A 24,465-nucleotide genomic window follows, 5' to 3' on the forward strand; every position below is an offset into this window, starting at 1 on the left:
TTTTCTCACCAAAGTGTGGATGGTAATTCACAATGATTTGCCATGTTATGGCAGGTATTGTTACCCAGATACTATTCATATTTCTCCTCCTGCTGATGGAAACCAGAACAGAACTTCACATGGCCTCCTTCCTGACTCGCTTTCATTTTCTTCCCCCACCATCACAAAGACTTTACTTTTCCCCTGCATGTCCTAACCACAATTATCAGAGAAGTTGATGGAACTTGCTGTGCTTATCTTCATGAGTCCTTGTAGAAATGTCAGTAAATCTCTTTTTCTCTCTGCAGGTTGCATTTTTGAATCAAATTAATGAGTTTATTCATAGAGAAGAAGATTTTCTGTTGTCCCTGTGCCAGTTGCCTTCTTGCACTTCCACAGTAGGAAGTTTTGTCTTTTTCTTCTCGCTCCCTCACCTCCCACCACCCAAAGGGTATTCTGCAGCATAAAACCCATCAAAACAACAATTATTTCACCTCCTCTTCTTAAGGTTTCCAACTTGATAGGTCAAGAGACAGTGTCCTGTTTTCATTATTTTAATTATGCAATCAGTGGCACTTAGCTCTTTCATTCCAATTTCATAAACATTGTTAAAGATTTTTTTATTATTATGTTCAAGTAGCCAACATATAGTACATCATTAGTTTTTGGTGTAGTGTTAAACGATTCATTAGTTGCATAGATTTTTAATGGACCAATAGCAGCATGATGGTGTCAAAGTAGTGTGTGGCTAGAGATATCTTTACAAATTTCTTTACCATATTAGCTTTGTCATCAATTCATATCTATGAAGGTATCAGAATTGTAGTTGAAAAAAATTAGAAAAGAATCAAATGGAAATGGGGTAAAAAGAGGAAGAAAGAAGGGAGAAGCGTCTGTGTGTTTGTTTTTTTTACTGACTTTTTACAATTTTTAGCTAGTTTACTGTAGTAGAATTCAGTGATTCATCACTGACATACAACACCCAGTGCTCATCACAAGAAGTGCCCTCCATAATACCCATCACCTATCTAGCACATCCTCCAACCACCTCCCTCCATCAACACTTAACTTGTTCTCTGTCATTGAGTCTCTTAACGATTTATTTCCTTCTCTCCCTCTCCACCCCTTCCCATATGTTCATATGTTTTATTTCTTAAATTCCACATATGAGTGAGATCATATGATATTTGTCTTTCTCTGATAGACTTATTTCACTTAGCAGAATACAGTCTAGCTTCATCCACGTAACTACAAATGGCAAGATTTCATTCTTTTGCTGGCTGAGTGATATTCCAATGTGTGTGCACTCGTGTGTGTGTGTGTGTGTGTGTGTGTGTGTGTGTATTACATCTTTATCCATTCATACTGACATTTCTTTATAAAGCGTATTTCTAAGTGTTTCAATTGTAAAATTTCAACTTCAAATCTAATTTCAATCACCCTGAACATGTTCCTTCACACCCAGGGAAAACACCCTCAATCATACCCTTTGGGAAAAAAAAATGAATGAGGAATTAGAACAAGATGGAGATAAAGAGTGAAAAATACATATTAGGCAAAGTATAACCACAATGGTAAAGTTAAATAGCAAGTGGCTAGCCATCTTATTTACAATGGTGATCATTCTTCACATTTTATAATTATTTTGCATTCACAATCTACTTTTTTATATGCTATCTCAGCTGGCATCTTTTTGAGGTGTGCCAGGTACACAGCAGAAGTGCTGCTGTTGCATCATCCAGTAACTAAGAATCACAGAGGGGAAGTACGCTACGAGTTCACATAAATAGATGTTTAAGAAAGACCATATCCATGAGACAAAGTAGAGTAAAGTATAAATAGGAGCATTTTGTTACCTCACTATGGATTTGTTTAAATTTCTTGTTTTGTTTGATAATTGTTAATGGTTTGTGGGATAAATAGCATTTCCCAGATGCAACCTGTGTATAGCTAACATCTATGTGCATGAGGCAAGGATATCTATTTCCAAGGCAAAAGGATCCTGATTGTTAAAAAGGCAAAAAAAGGGGCGCCTGGGTGGCTCAGTGTGTTAAGCCTCTGCCTTCGGCTCAGGTCATGATCCCTGGGTCTTGGGATCAAGCCCTGCATCTGGCTCTCTGCTCAGCAGGGAGCTTGCTTCCCCCTCTCTCTCTGCCTGCCTCTCTGCTTACTTGTGATCTCTGTCAAATAAATAAATAAAATCTTTAAAAAATAAAAATAAAAATAAAAAGGCAAAAAAAGGAACTAAAATAAATAGAACAGGAATAGTTTATAAATTAGCTTTTGGGCTAAGAAAACAGAATATACTCCAATATTAAAGACCAGGCATCTCTTATCTGGGTCACTGCACTGACCTTATAACTGTCTTCTCTTCTTCCAGTGTCATTATTGATATTTCTTTTACCTGTCTCCCCCCTACTTAAAACATTCTGGTGCGAGGGCACCTGGGTGGCACAGTCGGTTAAGTGCCCAACTCTTTGTTTCAGCTCAGGTCATGATCTCATGGCGGTGGGACTGAGCCCCATGTTGGGCTCTGCACTCAGTACAGAGCCTGCTTGGGATTCTTTCTCCCTCTCCCTCTGCCACTCTCACTTGTGCTCACTCAAATGAATAAATAAATAAATAAATAAATAATCTATCTCTTTAAAAAAACAAAAAACAAAAACAAACAAACAAACAAAAACTTCTGGTGGCTTTTTCTTGCAATAGAACTCATAGCCCTTATCTCTTACCCTGACTGACACTGCCATATAAGACATGACTGTTATCCTTCTTTAAATCTGGTTTTATACCTTGGCCATGTAACCTTCCCGCCTGCAACTCCCCATTCACCTTGACCTTTCACTTCCTCTAACAAGCTAGTTGTTCCTCTTTTAGGGCCTTAGCATTGGCTGCTCCCTCTGCTGGAAATGTTACTCTCCTCATCTACAAATGGTCATTCTTTTTTGTCATTCAAATTCAAGTTATTAAATGGCAACACCCTGGAAATAATATTCTTGGATCACAAAGGCTAAGATCAGATAGGAATAAGTTTTCTAAAGAAATTAAAAGGTACTGTGACACAGAGATGCTTCTCCTTCCTTTCTTCCCCTTGTGTTCCTTTTTGTAACAGTCTCTCCATAGCTCCAGGAGATCTGCAACTTAATCTCTTATGACTAAATGCTGTATCCCTAGTGGCTGGAAATGTATCTGATATCTTGAAGCACTCCATTAATGTTTATTAATACTTGCACGTATTTGTGTATATGTGTGTGTAGAGTTTTGCATATATATGAATGTACCTATTTAATATATATATTAATTTAATATATATGTCAAATATTTTTTTATTATTGCTGGCAGATATGTTGGTATGTAATATATATAATTGTCAAGTGTAAATAGTCACGGATTTTAGTTATAAGTTTATTTGTATTCCCAATTAGTTGTTTTTTTTTTAAGATTTTTTTAAATATTTTATTTATTTGACAGAGAGAAATCACAACTAGGCAGAGAGAGAGGAGGAAGCAGGCTCCCCACGGAGCAGAGAGCCTGATGTGGGGCTCGATCCCAGGACCCCGGGATCATGACCTGAGCCGAAGGCAGAGGCTTTAACCCACTGAGCCACCCAGGTGCCCCTTTTTTAAAGATTTTTATTTATTTATTTGACAGACAGAGATCACAAGTAGGCAGAGAGGCAGGCAGAGAGAGAGGAGGAAGCAGGGTCCCCGCTGAGCAGAGAGCCTGATGCGGGGCTCGATCCCAGGACGCTGGGATCATGACCTGAGCCTAAGGCAGAAGCTTTAACCCACTGAGCCACCCAGGCGCCCCACTAGTTGTTTTTTTTTTTTTTTTTTTAGTATTTTATTTATTTGACAGAGAGAAATCACAACTAGGCAGAGAGGCAGGCAGAGAGAGAGGAGGAAGCAGGCTCCCTGCGGAGCAGAGAGCCCGACGTGGGGCTTGATCCCAGGACCCTAGGATCATGACCTGAGCCGAAAGCAGAGGCTTTAACCCACTGAGCCACCCAGGCGCCCCCCCCCACTAGTTTTTTATTTACATTTGCTATAAGATTGCAACTTAAGAATTCTAGCACGGAAGGACGCCTGAGTGGCTTTACTGGTTAAGCAGTTGCCTTCAGCTCAGGTCAGGATCCTAAGGTCCTGGATTGAGTCCCGCATGAGGCTCCTTGCTAAGTGGGGAGCCTGCTTGTCCCTCTGCCTGTTACTCCTCCTGCTTGTGCTCACTCTCCCTCTGATTAAAAAAATAAATAAATTCTAACATGGCTTCAGTTACATCTCATATGCCTAAACCTTAATTATCATTCCACTCATCACTAAAGCTAGGCTTTGGCAGAGATGATGGCTTCCAATGGGGTCTAGCCACACTCTGTCTTTGCAAAGGAGATGAAAAAATGTAGACTGATTCATTTCTGTTTACTAGCAATTTACCATGCCCACCTACATAGCTTTGGAAACAGCAGGTGATGTTCCATATGAAGCCAGTCATCAATATGGTCGTGATAATAGAAAGTGAACAGGTAACAATTTGTAAAAGCATGGAATGATTATTTTTTTTAAATACTGACAACATTCTATTGTCATAATTAGCTCTTTGGTTCCTCCAAAAAAATCTATTAAGAGTCAGGTCCAGCATAGTTTGCGTAATGGCTTATCTCATTTAGAATTTAATAGGTTTTATGCATGAACACACACAAAGTTAGTGAAAGTGGAATGGAAGAGAGTTACTTTTACAAACTCACAAAAGAATTCTGAATTTGCTTTGGGAAACAATACTTTGTGTATGGTTATTTCAACAAATTGTCCAGAAAAGACTATGTGCAACAAGTGGTACCCTATTAGTTTCTCATTTTCAAATTTGTGTTTTAGCAAAAACTATGCCAACTAAGAGGATTCCCTTACCTTCCTAATAATCATTCCAAAAGCTTAAACACAAACCAAAGTGTTTAAAACCAAAGCGCCCATATCTTCCCTCAAGACAAACTTGTTTTGGATGTCAAGCTTAACTAAGGACTGATGTTGCCATTTTAGCTTTTCCATCCTCCAGCAGGAAGGGGGTAAGGAAATTACATGCATACACACATATGTGCATGTGTGTGCATGTATATATACATACACATGTATGTGCATGTGCATGTGTATAAATATGGTTGTGTGTCCTATTGTCCATGTATGTGTATCTATGCTGTCATCTATCATCTAGTGGTAGATATCCCTTCAAGATGGGTTTTTTATTTTTTATTAAACTGTTTTTTAAAACATTAAAAATTGGTGATTTTAATTTTAGATTGAATTCACTTTTTATTGTCACTCAGTCTCAAACCGCAATTTGTTAACTGATTGGTACGGACACTTGAAGCCATATTGTCTGTCTTATTTAAAAACAGGGATTGAGGAACAACAGTTGTAATTAGCCTGCAGAAGAGAATGGAAAAAGAGAAGGTAGGAAGGAGACGATAGTGTGGGATTTTAAAGACAAGCAAATTTTGTCTGAGGTTGCTTTGTTTAAGTTGCACAGCTTAGTAAAAATAGAAGCTGTAACCTGAAGAAGGTTGGGATGTGACCACAAGTAGGAGTTTCTACATCTTATAATTTATGATGATAAATGGGTGTAATAAATCAGTCGACCCTTGGGCATGGATACAGGGCTGATGTGAGTGTTCTAATACAGCTGGTCTAACTCTCACTTCCAGGTTTTGCTGCAATCATAAAAATGATCACAGCAGGGGGGCACCTGGGTGGTTCAGTGGGTTAAAGCCTCTGCCTTCGGCTCAGGTCATGATCCCCCCCCGCATCGGGCTCTCCGCTCAGCAGGGAGCCTGCTTCCTCCTATCTCTCTGCCTGTCAAATAAATAAATAAAATCTTTAAAAAAAAATGATCACAGCAGGGAAAATGTCAGGATGTATAGACTAGTATCTCTTGATTTGGAATACCAATATTTGTGAAAATTCTATCCTATATAGGCTTTATTTTTTCTTTCAAAAGACATGAGTTTAAAAATGTGTTTTCCCCCTCATATTGTCACGTTATAATTTAGTACTGAAATAGCAATCTTCCCAGCATATCTAATGAGTTTCTTTGGTCCTATTTTAAAGCTTTTAATCTTCATAAATAATAGCTAAGTAAACTTAAGGCACTTGGACAATTCCTTTAGCTTAATGTATTCAAATCCACGGTTGGCACTTCATTTCTTTTCATTTAAAAATAAATCTATCTTGTCTCGATAGGCTCTACATGAATACACACACCTAACAATATAAATCAAAGCAACACATCCAGAATGATGAGATCTACTTGCTACCTTCAGAAGAAACACACCATTTCCAGAAATGTCTCAAAAATTCTTTTTTGATAAAGCCAATATATATTCTTAAGATAATGCACAACCATACAGTAGTTGCATAAGGATTTCTGAACACGGATGAGAAACATTTTTTTTCAAGAGGATTTACTTAAACACATGAGAAACTATTCAATATTTTGAGAGCTTTTCCTTCAGAAGGCAAGTTTCCTATCAACTTTACCTAATAGGTGATTTTATGTGCATGGCTTCCCGTTTATACTTCCATGCCTTCCAGAGTCACATTTTAATTTTTGGAGAAAACTGAAAAAATGTTATCTATGACACCAGTTTTGGCAAGTTTTAAAGCAGAGTTCTGTAGATAATGGTCTTTCTACCCAACATTTCCACATTAATTACAAAAGTGAAAAAGAAAATGAAATGGACACAAAAATCCAACCAAAACATCCCTAAAAAAAAGAGCTATATGCCTGGGAAACCAACTGAGAATCCCAAATGAAACAAGTAACTGCATCTAAATAATAGTAAGATTCCAAAACTTGCTATTTTTAGGAATTAAAAACACAGACTTACTTGCTTTGTTTTTCCATGCTAGCTACCCTGAGGCATTCCCATCTTGAATTTAGGAGATTCATTTGTTCTTGTACTTCACATTCTTCATCTTCTGATAATTTCCCTGTTCCAATCAGTTGACTTCCCAGTTGTAGAACATTACCAACCCGTCCCTGATGGGATGTTAAATCCATCATGAACCCCTGACAGGGAAAGAGGTGACAAAAGTTGATACTTCAGATCAATCCTTACAGTTTTGAATGTTGTTTTTTTTTTTGTAATTTTGTTTGTAGCCCATTTAAACTATATTCCCAGTAAAAGGATTTCATTTTTTTAATTTAAGAAAACCCAATACTGTTTTTTTTAAAGATTTTATTTATTTGACAGAGAGAGAGAGAGAGAGAGAGAGAGAAAGAAGAGAGAGAGAGAGAGAACAAGCAGGCAGAGTGGCAGGCAGAGGGAGGAGGAGAAGCAGGTTGCCCGCTGAACAAGGAGCCTGATGCGGAACTCGATCCCAGGACCCTGGGATCATGACTTGAGCCGAAGGCAGCCGCTTAGCTGACTGAGCCACCCAGGTGCTCCCCAGTACTTTTTAAAATATGAATTAAGGGCAATTATTAGCTTAGGTCAACTTCCACAGAGAAGCAGATCCTGAGATAGGGATTTGTGTGCAAGTGACTTACTAAGTCAAATCTCCTAGGGAGACCCACAAAGGAGCCAAAGTAGCAGAAAACAGGATAGGAAACCGGGCGGAAAGCAAATGAGTATGTCATTTCAGGAAAAGTCTCCCAGCATGCGTAGTACGGCCTGATACCACACAGGTACTCTGGAGTGTAAGTTATATCTTAGCACTGCCTTGACCCAAGAAAAGTGAGCTAGGCTCTCATATCCCTGGCATAAGTCACTGGCAGAAATCAGATCTCAGCAACTTCAAGTGTCATTCTTCAAGGCAGAACTTCAAATGCTGGCTGATGGAATCCCATGCCCATAAATATTTATTTGTTTTCATCTCAAAATAAAAAGTGAATTACCAAAACACAGGATTTATAGAATAATTGAGATAACAAGAGAGACTTGCCATTATGACAAGTCATGAGCTTTGTTTCATAAATCAATGTTCTGCTTTACCTCATGAGTATGAAACTGTTCTTTCACTTCTTCTACATCATTAGAAATCTCTCCTTGAGCTTGCAATGTGTCCTCAGCTGAAAGAAGCCATGAGAGTACTTCTTCTAAAGCTGTTTGGTAACTGTCAAGGTTTACTTCAGTCTCCATTAATGAACGGCCAAATGACTTGTCTTCAGGAGCTTCCAAATGCTGAACAATAAAACGAATTGGGTGTTATACAATTAGTATCTCTGCAGACTGTTCTAATACATTACCCAATAAAGCAAATGAAATATTTAAAATGCTAGAAATGTCCACTTGCATTATCAGAGACATGAACAGCAGACACATACAAGAGCCAGTCTGCATTTTAACATCTCACAAATATACACCCCAATTCTTAAATGGCAGTTGAAATCTACTTCAAATTAATATTTTATTAAAGCTTTTCTGGATTATTATAAGGAATGAATACATGATCTCCTCATGTTATATTTTAAACACTCCTAATTTTCATCCATATGTAACTCTTCTCACTTCATATTTTCATTCCCTTACATATATGCATTATTGGTATTATGGTATTATTACAGATTTTTGCAATGGCATTAAAGGAAACATGTCTTCCCAAGAGATGGGAATGAAATATTTCTGAAGATCTAAAGAGCAGAAAAAAAAATAAAATAAAGAGCAGAAAAGTAATCAGTATGAAAATTAGTGGAAAAGAAGGTAAAATTTAAAGAAAAATACCTCTTTCACACATCTGAAATTTCTAACAGTATGATGACTTCTATAAATTAAGCTTCTATTTCCATGGTTTCAGTAGCAAGACACCGTCTTAGGAGAAGTAAAATATAAAGTATTTGCTTCCACGTTTCATTAGAAACCATGAAGCTGAGAACAACAGGGACAAAGTGGCCATGATTCTAAAGAGAAGATCCAGGCTACCTCTGAAGGCACTGCCAATAGGGGACCAGTTTTCCATTCCCACAACCCTCAGTCCACTACCTAGCTCAAAGGTATAGAAGAAGCAGGGAGACTGATAGAGAAAACAAATGAGAAAAGATTCCTGTGGACTAGCTAGAGCACTATGCACGTCTGTACCTTCTCCCCTCAAGCCAAGTAATGGAGACTTTGGAAGAATCACCTGGAGAGGGTAGGGTAGTTTCCAGGATGGAATAATGACCTCTAAACCTGGCTGTGTGTCAGAAGGGATTCTGACCCAAACGATGGAAGCAGTACTACCAAGTGACAGGAGAGAACTCGTAGGACAACCTCTGTGTCTGCTGCTTTAATATTAGGGTAATTGTCAATGGTCAGAATTTTAGCGAGTAATAAAATATGCATGAATTTTTCTTTAGGTTAAATACACTCGTGGTAGGTGGCTGGGCTTCAAAAATCCTAAGGAAGACTGCACTCGAGAGGGTTTTCTCCTGAAGTAAGGGACAGAGACACACTGATGATACAGTTAAGCAGAGCAAAAAGATATTGGAGAAATATTCAGAGAGGAATCTTCTGTACACCCCCAAAGAGAGCAAGAAAACACTGGACCCTAACAAACAGGGTTCTGCAAAGGGAACAAAAGACAGGGTAGAAGAACCAGAAGCTACTTGGAAGACTGCATGATGGTGCCTAGGAAAAGATCCATCCTTTTGATGGCTTTCCTCTGACATGTCTGCTTTGAATTTCTAGTCCCTCCCAACACTGGGTCTTATCCTCAGTGGGATAAGACTGAGCACCAACCTAACTGTGCTCTTCTGATAAATGCTCCAACTTGAAAGCTTTATTATTATAAATTTCTTCTACTATTAAGTAAGGACTTAATAAGATGAAAAGACATACGGCAGCACGTGGTGTAATATTTTCATCAAGTGATGTACTCTTCATTTGTTTCTAGAGAATTGGCAGAGATATGTCATCCTAAGTCAAAATCACCCAACTCTACTATCTTGCACAGAACATAAGTACCCTGAGAGAGCTATCCCCATGGGCCCACCTCAAGGTCAAGGCAAATTTCTGAAGGTCTTAGGGATCTGAACAGATTCCATGATGTATCTCTTCTCTCCACCCCTAAGTACTATTAGTAATAAATAGCAAAGTCAGCATTAAGAGGAGAAAAGTCACAAAAAGGTAGCCTGGGACATGTATATAACAGGGCCAACTTCATGGTTATGCAAACTGAGAAGCTGTGTGGTGACCCAAGGCTCAGAAGGACACCTTGTTTGTTTTATCTGCTTCTTGACATTGCCACCTTAAAATCCTTAATAAGTTTATCTCTGAATGTGGGTAATATAAGTGAAGTTCAATAAGATGACAAAGTGTGCACGTGTGCAGAGGAAGTAAGAACAAGATGTGTGTTCACCCCTATTTGCATATAGTGTTGCTGACGTTCCATGGGTAGAGAATGCTGGTGGACACATGACATATGGGGATCTAGCAACACTAGAGGCGGGTGCAAGGTAAGCATGTCTACAAACGAGTGAGGGCTCTAACAACCCCGGGAACTTGTGCTTTCTGTGTGAACCAGAACTTGCCTCCAATGCAGAAAGAAGACAGTTCCAAGAAAACATGAACAACCAAAGAGCCCTAGGATATCTTTCCTTACTCATATCTCTTTCCTGTATTGGTCAACTACTTAGGATAAAATTCATGACAGAGAAAGAAAGGGAAAGGGCAACCCATGGTTCCGTGTCCTTTTGATCCTCCCTCATCTGAATGCTGAAAGTAGACAATATTAGTAGGATGTGCAACCGTCAAGAAGTGAAATAAAAACAGCTAAGTTAGTTGCGCAGTGTTACCACATTAAGAATGAAATACATAGGCACATATAAGCTACAAAATACAAATTGTGTACTGCTGGTGATTCCGCATGAGTTACATGGTCTTATACTTGCATTTACAACTGCAATTGCACAATATAACAATGAGCAATAAAACTCATGCTAACTTTAAAATTTTAATTTTCTTTATTCCGTTTGAAGTTAAACAGCAAATAAAAAACACAAGGGCAAGTCAAGAAAGAGAGACCATGGAATAATGGAAACGGCTTTATATTTTAATAGCTCTTTCCTTCCTGCTTTTTGAACAAGGCATTCTATATTTCATTTTTCACTGTACTGCACATCATGCAGCCAGCCCTGTGAGTAGGTTAAAAAAAAAAGTGCAATTCAATCCTGGATATTTTGACTCCTCTAGGTTACAGTTGAGAGGAGATGGGTGTTTTATTATTATGCACAGTAGAATGTGGGTGTAAAACCCAAGGGCTGGGAGGCAGTCAGTGTTTGAATCTTGACTCTGGCGTGAGGTCTTGTTACCCAGGGAAGGTTACTTAGCCCCATCATTAGCCTTAGTTTCTTTCTATGCAGAACAGGAGCAATTACACTTTCCTAAAAAGACTGTGGTAAGAATTGGAGAAGAGTATATGAAGTGTTTAGCAGAATGTCTGACCTTGTGCAAAAACCCAATAAAGTGCATGATAACTGTAATTATTTGTGGATTCTTATATACATAAGAACCATTATGAAACACAACCTGTTCCAATATTACCTTCTTCAGTCACTGGTCAGACTGCAAAAACCAGAAAATTAGTATAGGAAAAAAAGTGATCCAAAAAACTTCTATGAGTAAACACCAAATAAATCAAACCTTTCTGAAACTTGAACATCAACCTAACTCCTACATAAAAGTTCTAAAAATCATTAATGATCTTTTTTTTTCATTTTATTTATTTTTTCAGTGTAACAGTATTCATTCTTTTGATTTCAAATTATCTTCTTTGAAATGATCAATTGTAAACAATACTATTGCTCAAGTAACACAACACTACTTTTTCCCACTGTACGATTTGGATTAGAAAAGTAAACATTCCCATCAACAGATAAGTGGATAAAGAAGATGTGACATATATACACAATGGAATATCACTCGGGCATAAAAGAGAAGGAAATCTTGCCACTTGTGACAACACGGGTGGACCTAGAGGGTATTATGCTAAGTGAAATAAGTCAAACAGAGAAAGACAAATACTGTATGACTTCACTTATATGTGGAATCTAAAATACAAAACGGAAACAGAGTGATAAATACAGAAAACAAACTGGTGGTGGTCAGTAGGGAGGGGAGGATGGGTGAAATAGGTGAAGAGGACAAAAAGGTACAAACTTCCAGTTATAAAATGCATAAGTCACAGGGATGTAAAGTACAGTATAGGGAATACAGTCAATACTGTAACACTGGTGACAGATGGTAACTAGACTTATTATGGTGATCATTTCATAATCTATATAAATGTCAAATCACTAGTAGTACACCTGAAACTAGTATAATATTATATGCCAACCCCACTTCAACAGAAATTAAAAAAAACACTTCATGATTTACTGATATTTACAGAGGCTTGAAATTTTAGAGACAATTTTAAAAGTCAAATGATTATAGTCAAAGACATGATGTCTAGTACTCATAAATTCTGAATATAGAAGTTTTGTTTGAGGATGTTCATAAAAACTTTGCAGAGAGAGCCTTATTAAAGCTAAACTCAAACATGAATAGGCTGTGTAAAATAACACAAATAACTCAATTAATCATTATTTACATCCATAAATTCAATTCTACACATATACATGATTATGGTTAAAATTGTCAGCTGGGCTCTGAGTAATTCTTTCTTTGTCTAGATCACTATTTCTCAAATTTGTTACTCATGATCCATCAGTGATTCATGAAATCATTTTAGTGGGGCATGATAAGGAATATTTAATGGGTCATGACCAGGAATATTCTATTTAAAATTAAATAAAATAAATAAGTCTATGTCATTTATATTAAGGATTAATATTGTTTTGTGAGTTTTTAATTTCAGATACACATATCTATGTGTCGATATATATGTTGTAGATCAAGATGAAAATATCATTTTCTGTAGTTCATGAAACAAAATTGGAAACTGTTCAAGAATTTCAGCATGGGGGGCGCCTGGGTGGCTCAGTGGGTTAAGCCGCTGCCTTCGGCTCAGGTCATGATCTCAGGGTCCTGGGATCGAGTCCCGCATGGGGCTCTCTGCTCAGCAGCAAGCCTGCTTCCCTCTCTCTCTGTCTGCCTGCCTCTCTGTCTACTTGTGATCTCTCTCTGTCAAATAAATAAATAAATAATCTTAAAAAAAAAAAAAGAATTTCAGCATGGGAAAACCCATGACAGAAGAAATGTACTTGAATTTCACCTTTGCACATTTTCAGTAGAACCCACGGTACAAAACACATTCCTTATAAATCCATCCTTAACAATGGTGGTTCCCAAGATCCTCGAGAACTTTCCAGGTGTAATCCAAAATTGATCCCTATATGTGGAGGGCTGGTACAGACCAAATAAAGCTGTAGGCCACTCCAGGTTCATAGGTGGCAAGTTTAATAAGCAAGGGAACTTACATACAAGTCTTATTTATATAGAAACTTTAACAATGTTCAGTCACATATACTGTCTGGATGGGCTCAACATTAAATCTCTTTCTCAAGGCTGCATCCTTGGAGCAGCTCTAGAAGTGGGGAGGGCAAGTGGAATACACATTCCAAGTCGGGGAGGGTGTGAAGGGACAAAGGGCCTCCAACTGTCAAGGTCCAGATCAGGGGTCAACAGGCAGTCATGTCCTCTCAATGACCTCCCCCAACAAAGACAGAACTTAGAGATACATAGAGAGGCTAACACTTTTAGTTTCAGCTCACCAAAATACATATTCTTTGCCAAAGTGTTTCATATTTCACCTAACCTTGTGGCTAGTTCATACATATAATGGCATCCAAGAAAATTTTCGAGGAAACTTGATCTTTGCTTTTCATAGACCATCTATGCATAAGGAAGAGGTACCAATCATTTCATGAAGGAAGATGCCAGTATCATCAACTGGAAATATTCCTCCCCCAGGCTTCAATCTTATTTTAATTTCTGTCTTTATCACAGTAGTTTATGTTTCTCTGAAGAACATTGGGCAAATAATGATTCAGATGAGAGGCATAACAATGGATGGATGAAACAATTCTGGTTGTTTTCAACATTAAGAACATTAAAATTTATTCAACATTACCCACAGACTTGAGGCTTAATGATTGCATTTTTATGTGAAGACTTAACAGATTTTTGTCACCTATGCTCCTTGAAGATGGTGAAGGTGGTGCTATTGCATAAAGGTGGAAGAGTAGAGAGGAGAAAATGAAGTAATGAAAGAAGACAAATGAATCTATGTGAATCCTGCAATGTCTAGGACAAACGTCTGGAAACTGATTTCCAGTGACAGAAACTATATATAATTATATATATATATATACATATATATATATATATATATATATATATATATAAACTATATATAATAAAATATAGAGCAACAGCCTTGTCACTACTCCATGCATAACTTTTTTTTAAACCCGGTTTACTATTTGTCTGATCTTGGGTAAGTAAGTTATTGAACCTCTAGGCATCTCAGTTTCCCCATCTGTCAAACAAAGAAAATAAAAATATACCTCCATAGGACTGTTAAAAAGATTATATGAGATGATGCATATAAAATGCTAAGCACATTCTAGTTTCCAAGAAATGTTCCACAATGCCTGTATTTGGGGACCAATGTTCATTGAAATGGCAAATGCCTTTTATGAGGAAACACAGTTGAATGAGTTATGTGTATTTTTAGAAGCATGATTTTGGCAATTCAAACTGAGATAAGTCATCAAATGGCTACATATAGGTAGTGAAACCAGCAATTCAGCAAACCACAAAGCTCTTAGAAAAATAGCTGGGACGTTTCCAGAGGGCACAATCTATTACTCAGTAGTTTTATATTTCTGTTGAAACCAATCTATTTTGGCAACTTCCCCAAATGCAACTTTAAAGTGTGAAAGGATTTTTAACCTGGATAAAAACAGTTTTATTGTTCTTGAAGGCATAAACACTTCAAGAACATTTGAAAATTTTACCTCATAGCCCCTTTAAATGTGTCATACTTTTTTACAGAGTCAATTCAATGCATGGATGGTGAATTTTTTGATGCATTCTATAATCTTTTTATGCTTCAGTGAAAGATTATTTAAAAGCTGAAGGATTACAGAGGGATAGCCAAGTGGTTCTTTTACTAAATAACAGGAGAATAGTTCACAGGAACCAGGATTAGTATGTGGAAAAATTCTCACCACATTTCCACTGTTTCCCCCAGAGATATAACATGTAAACCAGAGTATTATTTAAAGTATAAAAAAATGACTACAGAAGTGATTTATGAGAAATTAATCCATCATGCAACACTGTACATGACATTCAATCTAATCATACCATTAAATAGGTGATTTTTAATACTGCTTATGTCTAAAATTCAGTTCCATGTTAAGCCCTAATGAGGATTTAGAAAAAAAATATGGTCTGCTGTTAAGGCGATATTAAAATAACAATCATAACAACAACAACATCTATAAGAGCAATAACAACAGCTGTTATTATTTATTGGGCACTTAGTGTCAGTCAATTTGCTAGGCACTTAACGTGCACTATATCATTTTTTACCACATCAAATCAGCATGACAGATCATAGCAGGATGAGTGGGAGCAGAAAAATTAAAGAATATGCCAAGACTCACAATGTTTATTTGCTCTTCTCTGATTTCAAACCAACTTGATTGGATTACAAATACATATCTTTACCATAATTTGATACATCTCTATTAATAAAGAAAATAAGTTCAAAATCTATGAAACAGGGAGATGGAAGGGGATGGGATAACTGGGCAACAGGCACTAAGAAGGGCACTTGATGTAATGAGCACTGATGCGATATGCAACTGAAGAATCAGTGAACTCTACCTCTGAAACTAATAATACACTCTATGTTAATGAATTGGATTTAAATTAAAAAATAAAGAATCTATGAAACAGTATGTCCATAAAATATCTTAGTAAGACTTCTTAAAAGTAAAATAATACACATATATATACATATATATAATTTATCTGTAACTCTGTGTAGTGATAGGTGTTAAATAAACAATTATTGTCATTTTACAATATTGTGAATCATTATGTTGTATGCAGGTGGTGTACACTTAAAACTAATATGATGTTATATTACATTTCAATAAAAACAAACAAATAATAACATTATTAGGGTAAGTTATAGCTCAGGTTCACTAAAAAGAAATGTTATTGAACTAATATTCTAACTCAAATCTCCTTAGTCACTTTCACTTTCCTTTTAAGCTTTTATTTATTTGACAGAGAGAGACACAGCGAGAGAGGGAACACAAGGAGTGAGAGAGGGAGAGGGAGAAGCAGGCTTCCCGATGAGCAGGGAGCCTAAGTCAGGGCTCCATCCCAGGATCCTGGGATCATGATCTGAGCTGAAGGTAGACACTTAAACAACTGAGCCACCCAGGTGCCCCAAGGATTTCAATTTCAAATGGCAACTGTATTACAAGTTGTCTTATGACAAGGACATAAGATGAGTCCATTTAAAGAAAGCTAAAAGGAAAAGTTGATAAGAGATAGTCAAAGCCATTCTATTCAGCTTATAATTCAGCTAATAAATTTTGCCTTGAAAATTTATCTATGCTTTTTTTTTCTTTTCTTCACTTCCACAATTTCAGAGTCAATGGTTTGAAACCTTTTCATTTAATATTTTAATGGATAATCTTATTCTTCCTATTATATAATCCAAGGATCCTTAAACCTTAAAATTTTTCTGTAAAAGGCCAGATAATGAATATATTCAGTACTGAATCCCACTGCAATCCAGTTGCACCTACTGAGCTCTATCATTGTAGACTGTAGCACAAAAGAAATTGTAATAATATATAAGTGAATGAGCTTGGAGTTGTTCCAATAAAACTTTATTTATTAAAAAAAAAACAGGTGGCAGACTGATTTTGACCCTCAGGCTGCACTCTGCCATCTCCTATAATCTATTTGCTTCCCATTTTAAATCTCATGCCTTTTCATGGAATCATTTCATTGTGAATACCAGTCATTCCATTTCACAGAATACTGGCAATCTTTTCATTGTGAATCATTATGTTGTATGCAGGTGGTGTACATTTAAAACTAATATGATGTTATATTACATCTCGATAAAAACAAACAAACAAATAATAAAATTATTATTTCCTTTTTTTTAAGCTTTTATTTCACAGAATCATTTCTTTTCATAGAATCTGGAACTTGATTATCTCTTTTCTGACCAAGCTCTCTGCCTCAAACTGATGCTAGCAGGTTGTTTTCGCACTCTACTGCATGTCCAAACTAGTATCTTCTCACAAAATTTCAATGCCTTCCCTGGCTCCATCCTTGCCCTGTATGTAGCAATGTCTCAAAGGCATCATGGTACAGACAACCAGTGCCTGCCCTCAGGGAACTTCAAGTCAGCCTCACGTTGGAGTAAGATAAACTTGAGTTCAAATTCCTGGGGCTCTGGAATTTTTAAGTAGTGTGTGTTTGACAAAGCAGTTTAACCTCAGATTCCTGGTACACCCCTGCAAAGAGATATGACACTATTAACTTATAAAGTATTGTAAGGCTCAAAGATAATATACACAGACTTTTTATTAACATTCAGCATCACCCCTTCCCATTCAACCTTTATAAAATCGCTTCCATTGTGTTACTGTTCTTAGTGCAACACAGAATAGAGAAGGAAGAAGTAATAGCAACAAAAGGAAGGTTATCTAAATATGAGACTTAAACCATAAAACTCCTAGAAGAAAACAAAGGCAGTAGGTAACCTCTTTTTAAGTAAGCAACACTTTTCTATATAGGTCTCCTTAGGCAAGGGAAACAAGCAAACAAAAAAACTATTGGGAGGACACCAAAACAAAAAGCTTTTGCACAGTGAAGGAAATCATCAACAAAGGGTAACAGGGTATTGAGGAGGGCACATGTTGTGATGAGCTCTGGGTGTTATAATTAACTAATGAATAACTGAACACCGCATTCAGGGCTAATTATGTGCTATACAGTGTCTAATTGAACATAAAAATTATTAAAATTTTAAACTGTGTTTTGGTTTTTGTCAAAAAAAAAAAAAAAACCAAAACCAAAACCAAAAACAAGTCAACCTACCGAACAGGAGAACATATCTGCAAATGATATACCCGATAAGGGGTTGATATCCAAACTATATAAAAACTCTATACAACTCAACACCAAAACAACAAACAATCTAATTTAAAAAGGGACAGAGGATCTAAAGAGACATTTTCCAAAAAAGACATACAGGTGGACAACACACACATGAAAGGATGCTCAACATCACTCATCATCAGGGCAATGCAAATTGCAACCACAATGAGATAACACCTCACACCTGTCAGAATGGCTAGAATTAAAAAAGAAAAAAAAAACAAGTGTTGTCAAGGACACGGAGGAAAAGGAATGCTTGTGCACTGTTGGTGAGAATTTAAATTGGTGCAACCACTATGAAAAACACTATGGATGGTCCTTGACAAATTAAAAATAGAAATACCATATAGAAATACCATATAATGCAGTAATTCCCCTACTAGGTATTTACCCAAGAAAATAAGACTAATTCAAAAAGAACAAATTGGTGGTTGCCAGAGGGGAGAGGCCTGGGGGGATGGGTAACACGGGTGAAGGGGATTGCAAGATACAGGCTTCCAGTTATAGAACAAGGAATTCATGGGATGAAAGGTACAGCAGAGGGGCGCCTGGGTGGCTCAGTGGGTTAAAGCCTCTGCCTTCAGCTCAGGTCATGATCCCAGGGTCCTGGGATCAAGTCCCACATCGGGCTCTCTGCTCAGCAGGGAGCCTGCTTCCTCCTCTCTCTCCCTGCCTGCCTCTCTGACTAGTTGCAATCTCTGTCTATCAAATAAATAAATAAAATCTTAAAAAAAAAAAGAAAGGTACAGCACAGAGAGTATAAGTCAAAGGTATCATAATAGCATTATATGGTCAAAGATAGTAGCTACACCCATGGTGACCAAAGCATAATGTATAGAGTTGTTAAATCACTCTGTTGTACATCTGAAACTAATGTAATATTGTGTGTCAACTATACTTCAATTAAAAAGAGAGGGGGTTTGATTTTATATAGATTTATTTAGGTTATAAAAAATATTCAAGTGAATTAACACAGTTTTGCTAAATAGGTCATTTTCCCTCAGACACCATGGTTATTTCCACTAGCTTCAGGTGCACCAGCTTCTTGAATTATTCCATCACCTTTCAGATGTATCACTAAATTCTTTAATTTTTTTCTTTATTTGTTTTATAAGCTTTTGTCTCCTTGTTTCTGAAAGGGTGAAAAACCCTCATAGTAAGCTCCATGAGTATACCCTTGTTTATTCTGTTCACTATCCTGTGTCTGACATATAGTAGAACACAAAAGATTTTTGTTGAATAAAATAATGAATCTCTTAGCACCTGCCAGATAACAATTTCCCATCTTACTTTTTATTAATATTAGGTCATTTTTTTTCCTGAGGGAATTAGATCAGAGTTACTGCATCTTTCTATGTCAGAGCAGAGAGAAGAAAGGGCACACCAGGTTTATAGCACCTGCTGCCTTAGTAGTGTACTATTTGTCTCCCTATTGTCTTGAGGGAAAGAACCTTTGTTTAAGGCTTTTAAAGTATGGCATTTGCAAGGAAGATGCTAATGGTGTCAAGCCCTGGGAAAAATCCGGGTAAATTTCATTAACAGGTGCAAATTCTGCCATCTACCTCGAGGCAAGCAACAAAGACCAGCAGTCTTCCACCCAGTTGGTGCAGGTGGACTAGAAGGTGCATGCAGAGATTCAGCTGAACGCAACGGGCAGTTCTTCAATTTTCTCATTGGCTCCTAAACAGGAGTGAGCATGCTTCAAGGTTTATACTTCAGGGTCTTGTTGACAATTAAAGCTTTTAATCTAAGGCTCAGAGAACTGAGAAGTATGCATATGGGCTCACGGCAAGTGATAGAAATAAAAAATGTGGAAACTTCTGACAAGGTTTTATCCCTTGTTGTACTAACATTTCTTCTCGTATCTTGAAGTAAAAGCTGCAAAGTCAGGGTGGGCTAACAGCCTATGAGGAATCACTTCTGATGCTGGAAAGACACTTTAAAAAAGGATTTAAGGGTATTATGTATATATTATAAAATGAGGCAATGGAATATTGATCAGGAAAGCAATACAGAGCGCTGAGTGAGGTTGACACGGAAAACACAAGTCAAAGACCTGTGTGGAGTTTTTTGTTGGTTTTTTTTTTTTAACTTTTCTTATTATTGAAGTGATGTCCTGTTTTTCCTTCAGCACTTTGGTTGAAAACTGTCCAGAGAGCAACATCCTTTACAATGGACTTCACGGTCACTCTTCTTTTATATTCCTGGTGGCATCACCCTAAAACACTGGATTTCCACCAGGAGATATTTTGCCCTCTTGGGAATATTTGACAATATGTGGAGACAGTTCTGATGGTCACTCCTGAAATGGAGGGTGCTACTGATGGCTAAGGCATTTAGTGGGTCGTGATGAGGAACTCGGCTAAGCATTCTACAGTGTACTGCTCAGCAGCAGCTCAGGTATGGTAGTCACTACTCACACCCCCCTCCACCAACAAAACACGATTGGGTCCCAAATGTCACCAGTGATGAGAGGCCAGGCCCTGAAACAACACAAGAACTACATTAATCACATTTTCTCCAAATTGATTCCCTCTCCTCTTTTGGTTACTTCAACCCAACTTGGGAACAGTTGCAACATTTATAGTGAGTATGTTATTCTTGTATGCAATCAACCAGTGATTTTACTCTTAATATAAAGCCCCAAACTCATACTCTATTGTGTAATGGACTCAGATATTTCCTTCCATTCTCTGTCTCAGGGTTCTAGACATCTATAAATCACACATTTGGCATGTTTCACCTTCTTACTTGTCTTTTTCTACTACAAACATTAAAAAAAAAACACTTCCCAAAAATATTTATTTATTTATTAATTTATTGGATATCAAACCATTTTATTTTTTATTATGTTCAGTTAGCCAGCATGTAGTACTTCATAAGTTTTTAAAATTGTATTCTCTGTCAAGTCCTAATCCAAATGTCTGCTCCTAAAGACTTCCTGATGCCTTACGATCATGCTTTCCAATTTTATAAATTGCTCATCTTTATCAAAGTAGTATTTATGAGTGCATATTCCACTTTTTTAAAAAGGATTTTATTTATTTTCTGACAGACAGAGATCACAAGTAGGCAAAGAGACAGGCAGAGAGTGAGAGAGAGAGGAAGGGAAGCAGGCTCCCTGCTGAGCAGAGAGAGCCTGATGCAAATCTCATCCCAGGACCCTGGGAACATGACCCGAGCCTAAAGCAAACACTTTAACCCACTGAGCCCCCATATTCCACTTTTTTAATCACTTTGTGTTCAATACCAGTTTTTTTTTTTTTTTTTTTTTTTTTTTTTTTTTTTTTTTTTCCTCATTTTATTTATTTTTTCAGCGTAACAGTATTCATTCTTTTTGCACAACACCCAGTGCTGAGGACTGATTCAACTTAGCTGCCCTACTCACTTTTCACCCAATCCATAAGGTATTATTACAAATCTGGGTGCCTAGGTGACTCAGATGGTTAAGCATCTATCTTCAGCTCAGGTCATGATCCTGGGGTCCTAGGATCAAATCCTGCATCGGGCTCCCTGCTCAGTGGGGAGCCTGTTTCTCCCTCTGCCTCTTTCTTTCTTTCTCTCTCATGAATAAAAAAAAATCTTTAAAAAAATCTGGGTACAAAGACTTAATCTTTTGTCATCTAAGTCAGAATTTCTTCAACATCAAATGAAGACATTTTTACACTTATAATATGGATTCAAAACATCAGGGAAACATTTTATTAATAATATTCTTAAAAAAATTAAATGTTGCCTTCAAGTTTCTATAGGTACCTGTGAAAACTTTTATAAGGACAAACTCATGATGAGAATATTACCAAATGCCCTCTTTTAAAATGCTCTCTCCATAGCGTGAATTTCTTACAAAATGCAGTTTCTTTCTTAATCACTGTGAGTATAGAACTTTGCCTTGAAAGGAGAGATCAAGTGTTTTTCCTGCTTTTGGAGATGTCTGTGAAATAACAGTCTTCAGAGCCACTTGCCAACATGGAAATGTTCAGCATATTTGGAACACTTGTCTTTTTGTGAAAGAAAACACGTAACTTTTTTCAACTGTTTTGCCATAAGATAACTGGAACACTTCTGTGTGGTAAAAAATAATTTCTAGGACACTTCCATTTCACTGCAAAATATTGTAAGTATTCTACTACTTAAGATAACACAATCTATAAACCCACATAACTGTTCACATGCATGGCAATGCATCCACAATACTGGTGATACTAATAGCTAGGGGAGGGCCCCACTACCAACCTATCCTATTGAAGATCTCTGACTTGCCACTGAGGATATCAAGTGCCATATATTATAGTAAATCATCTGAAAACCTGTATATTATACATTAATAATTTTTTCTTTTAAATGATTTTTCTTTTTTAACTTTATTTATTTTTCCAGTGTTCCAAGATTCATTGTTTATGCATCACACACAGTGCTCCATGCAACACATGTCCTCCTTAATATCCACCACTAGGCTCACCTAGCCCCCCACCCACCTCCCCTCCAAAACCCTCAGTTTGCTCCTCAGAGTCCATGAGCTCACATGGTATGTCTCCTCCTCCGATTTCCCCCAACTCCCTTCTCTCCTTCTCCCAATGTCCTCCGTGTTATTCCTTATGCTCCACAAGTAAGTGAAACCATATGATAACTGACTCTCTCTGCTTGACTTATTTTACTCAGAATGGATAAAAGACCTCAACGTGAGGCAGAAATCCATCAAAATCCTAGAGGAGAACATAGGCAGTAACCTCTTCAACATCCACCACAGCAACTTCTTTCAAGACATGTCTCCAAAGGCAAAGGAAACAAAAGTGAAAATGAACTTTTGGGACTTCATCAAGATCAAAAGCATCTGCACAAGGAAGGAAACAGTCAACAAAACAAAGAGGCAACCCACAGAATGGGAGAAGATATTCGCAAATGACAATACAGACAAAGGGCTGATATCTAAGATCTATAAAAAACTCCTTAAACTCAACACTCAAAAAACAGATAATCATGTCAAAAAATGGGCAGAAGACATGATGAGATACTTCACCAAAGAAGACATACAGGTGGCTAACAGACACATGAAAAAATGTTCATCATCACAAGCCATCAGGGAGATTCAAATCAAAACCACATTGAGATAACACCTTACACTAGTTGAATGGCCAAAATCAACAAGACCGTAAACAAGTGTTGGAGAGGATGTGGAGAAAGGGGAACCCTCTTACACTGTTGGTGGCAATGCAAGTTGGTACAGCCACTTTGGAAAACAATGTGGAGATTCCTTAAGAAGTTAAAAATAGAGCTATCCTCTGACCCTGCAACTGCACTACTGGGTATTTACCCCAAAGATATAGATGTAGTGAAAAGAAGGGCCATCTGTACCCCAGTGTTCATAGCACCAATGGCCACAGTTGCCAAACTGTGGAAAGAGCCAAGATGCCCTTCAACAGACGAATGGATAAAGAAGATAAATAAAATTTTTCTTAATTTTAACTTTAAAAAACGTATGAGGAGACATTGTAATATATTCCTTCTGGAAATAGACTATGCTCTAATTTATAGTGTTTCTTCATTCTCTAAATGGGTAGAGAATTTATAATTACAACATAAGTATAATATATTGAGTGTTTACTATTTCTAAGGTATGGTGTAGGCATCTCATTAAATTACTTAGTTTAACCTTATAACACAAGGGATGGTGTCTAAATGTTAAAGCAAGGAGACCAGATTCATAGAGATTAGAACAAGGTCACACAGTTAATAAAAACAGAGATAGGAGATGAACTCAGAATCTGGCTCACAGAAGCTGTAATGTCAACTATGTTGCCAGACATTTTTAATAACTTAAGGGGAAGAAACATTTCCCAGAGATAGCTAGACAGTAAAATTGCATTTAAGAATCAAAATATACTAGTGTGCCATATTGCAGGTGAGTGAAATAATTACAAGCCTCTCATACATCTCCAGAACTATTGATAGAATTCTGTGATTCATCCAATCTTTCTCTCCCCCAGACCCCCCTGTGATTAATGTCATGTGTTATATGGATTGATTTTGCCATACAATTTCAGTATGCTTGATAGATAACTTATTTATATAAAGATTTTTTTTAATCTACTGTGGTCTTCATTAGCCAATGCCCTAAAATTTACTTAAATTTTTTAGTCACCACATAAAGTCATGCATACTATAAAATACATAATAACTGTATCACTGGAATTTTTTTGTTGATAGATAATCCTGATTTGAACAGATGCATGTCAAAATTCAAAACATGCCTATGAACATAGGGGGGAAATAAAAGACAAACCAGAACACAGGCTCTTAACTATATAGAACAAACTGAGGCTGCTGGAGGAGAGAGGAGACGATGGGGTAAATGGGTGGTGGGAGGTAAGGGCACT

General features: G+C 37.1%; 1 protein-coding gene across 9 annotated transcripts in view; it reads right to left on the minus strand.

Moving 5' to 3' along the window:
• The window catches only part of DMD (dystrophin), a 2,324,635-nt gene that overhangs the window by 1,579,845 nt on the left and 720,325 nt on the right, over positions 1–24,465 (minus strand). For all 9 annotated transcript variants that reach the window (XM_045994540.1, XM_045994546.1, XM_045994545.1 and 6 more), the window contains exons 10-11: positions 7,961–8,149; positions 6,854–7,035 (exon numbers count right to left, since the gene is read on the minus strand). In XM_045994540.1, coding sequence (XP_045850496.1) covers positions 6,854–7,035; positions 7,961–8,149 — 371 coding nt within the window. The remainder of the gene's footprint in view (positions 1–6,853; positions 7,036–7,960; positions 8,150–24,465) is intronic.

Source organism: Meles meles, chromosome X (assembly GCF_922984935.1).
Source record: "Meles meles chromosome X, mMelMel3.1 paternal haplotype, whole genome shotgun sequence".
NCBI lineage: Eukaryota > Metazoa > Chordata > Mammalia > Carnivora > Mustelidae > Meles > Meles meles.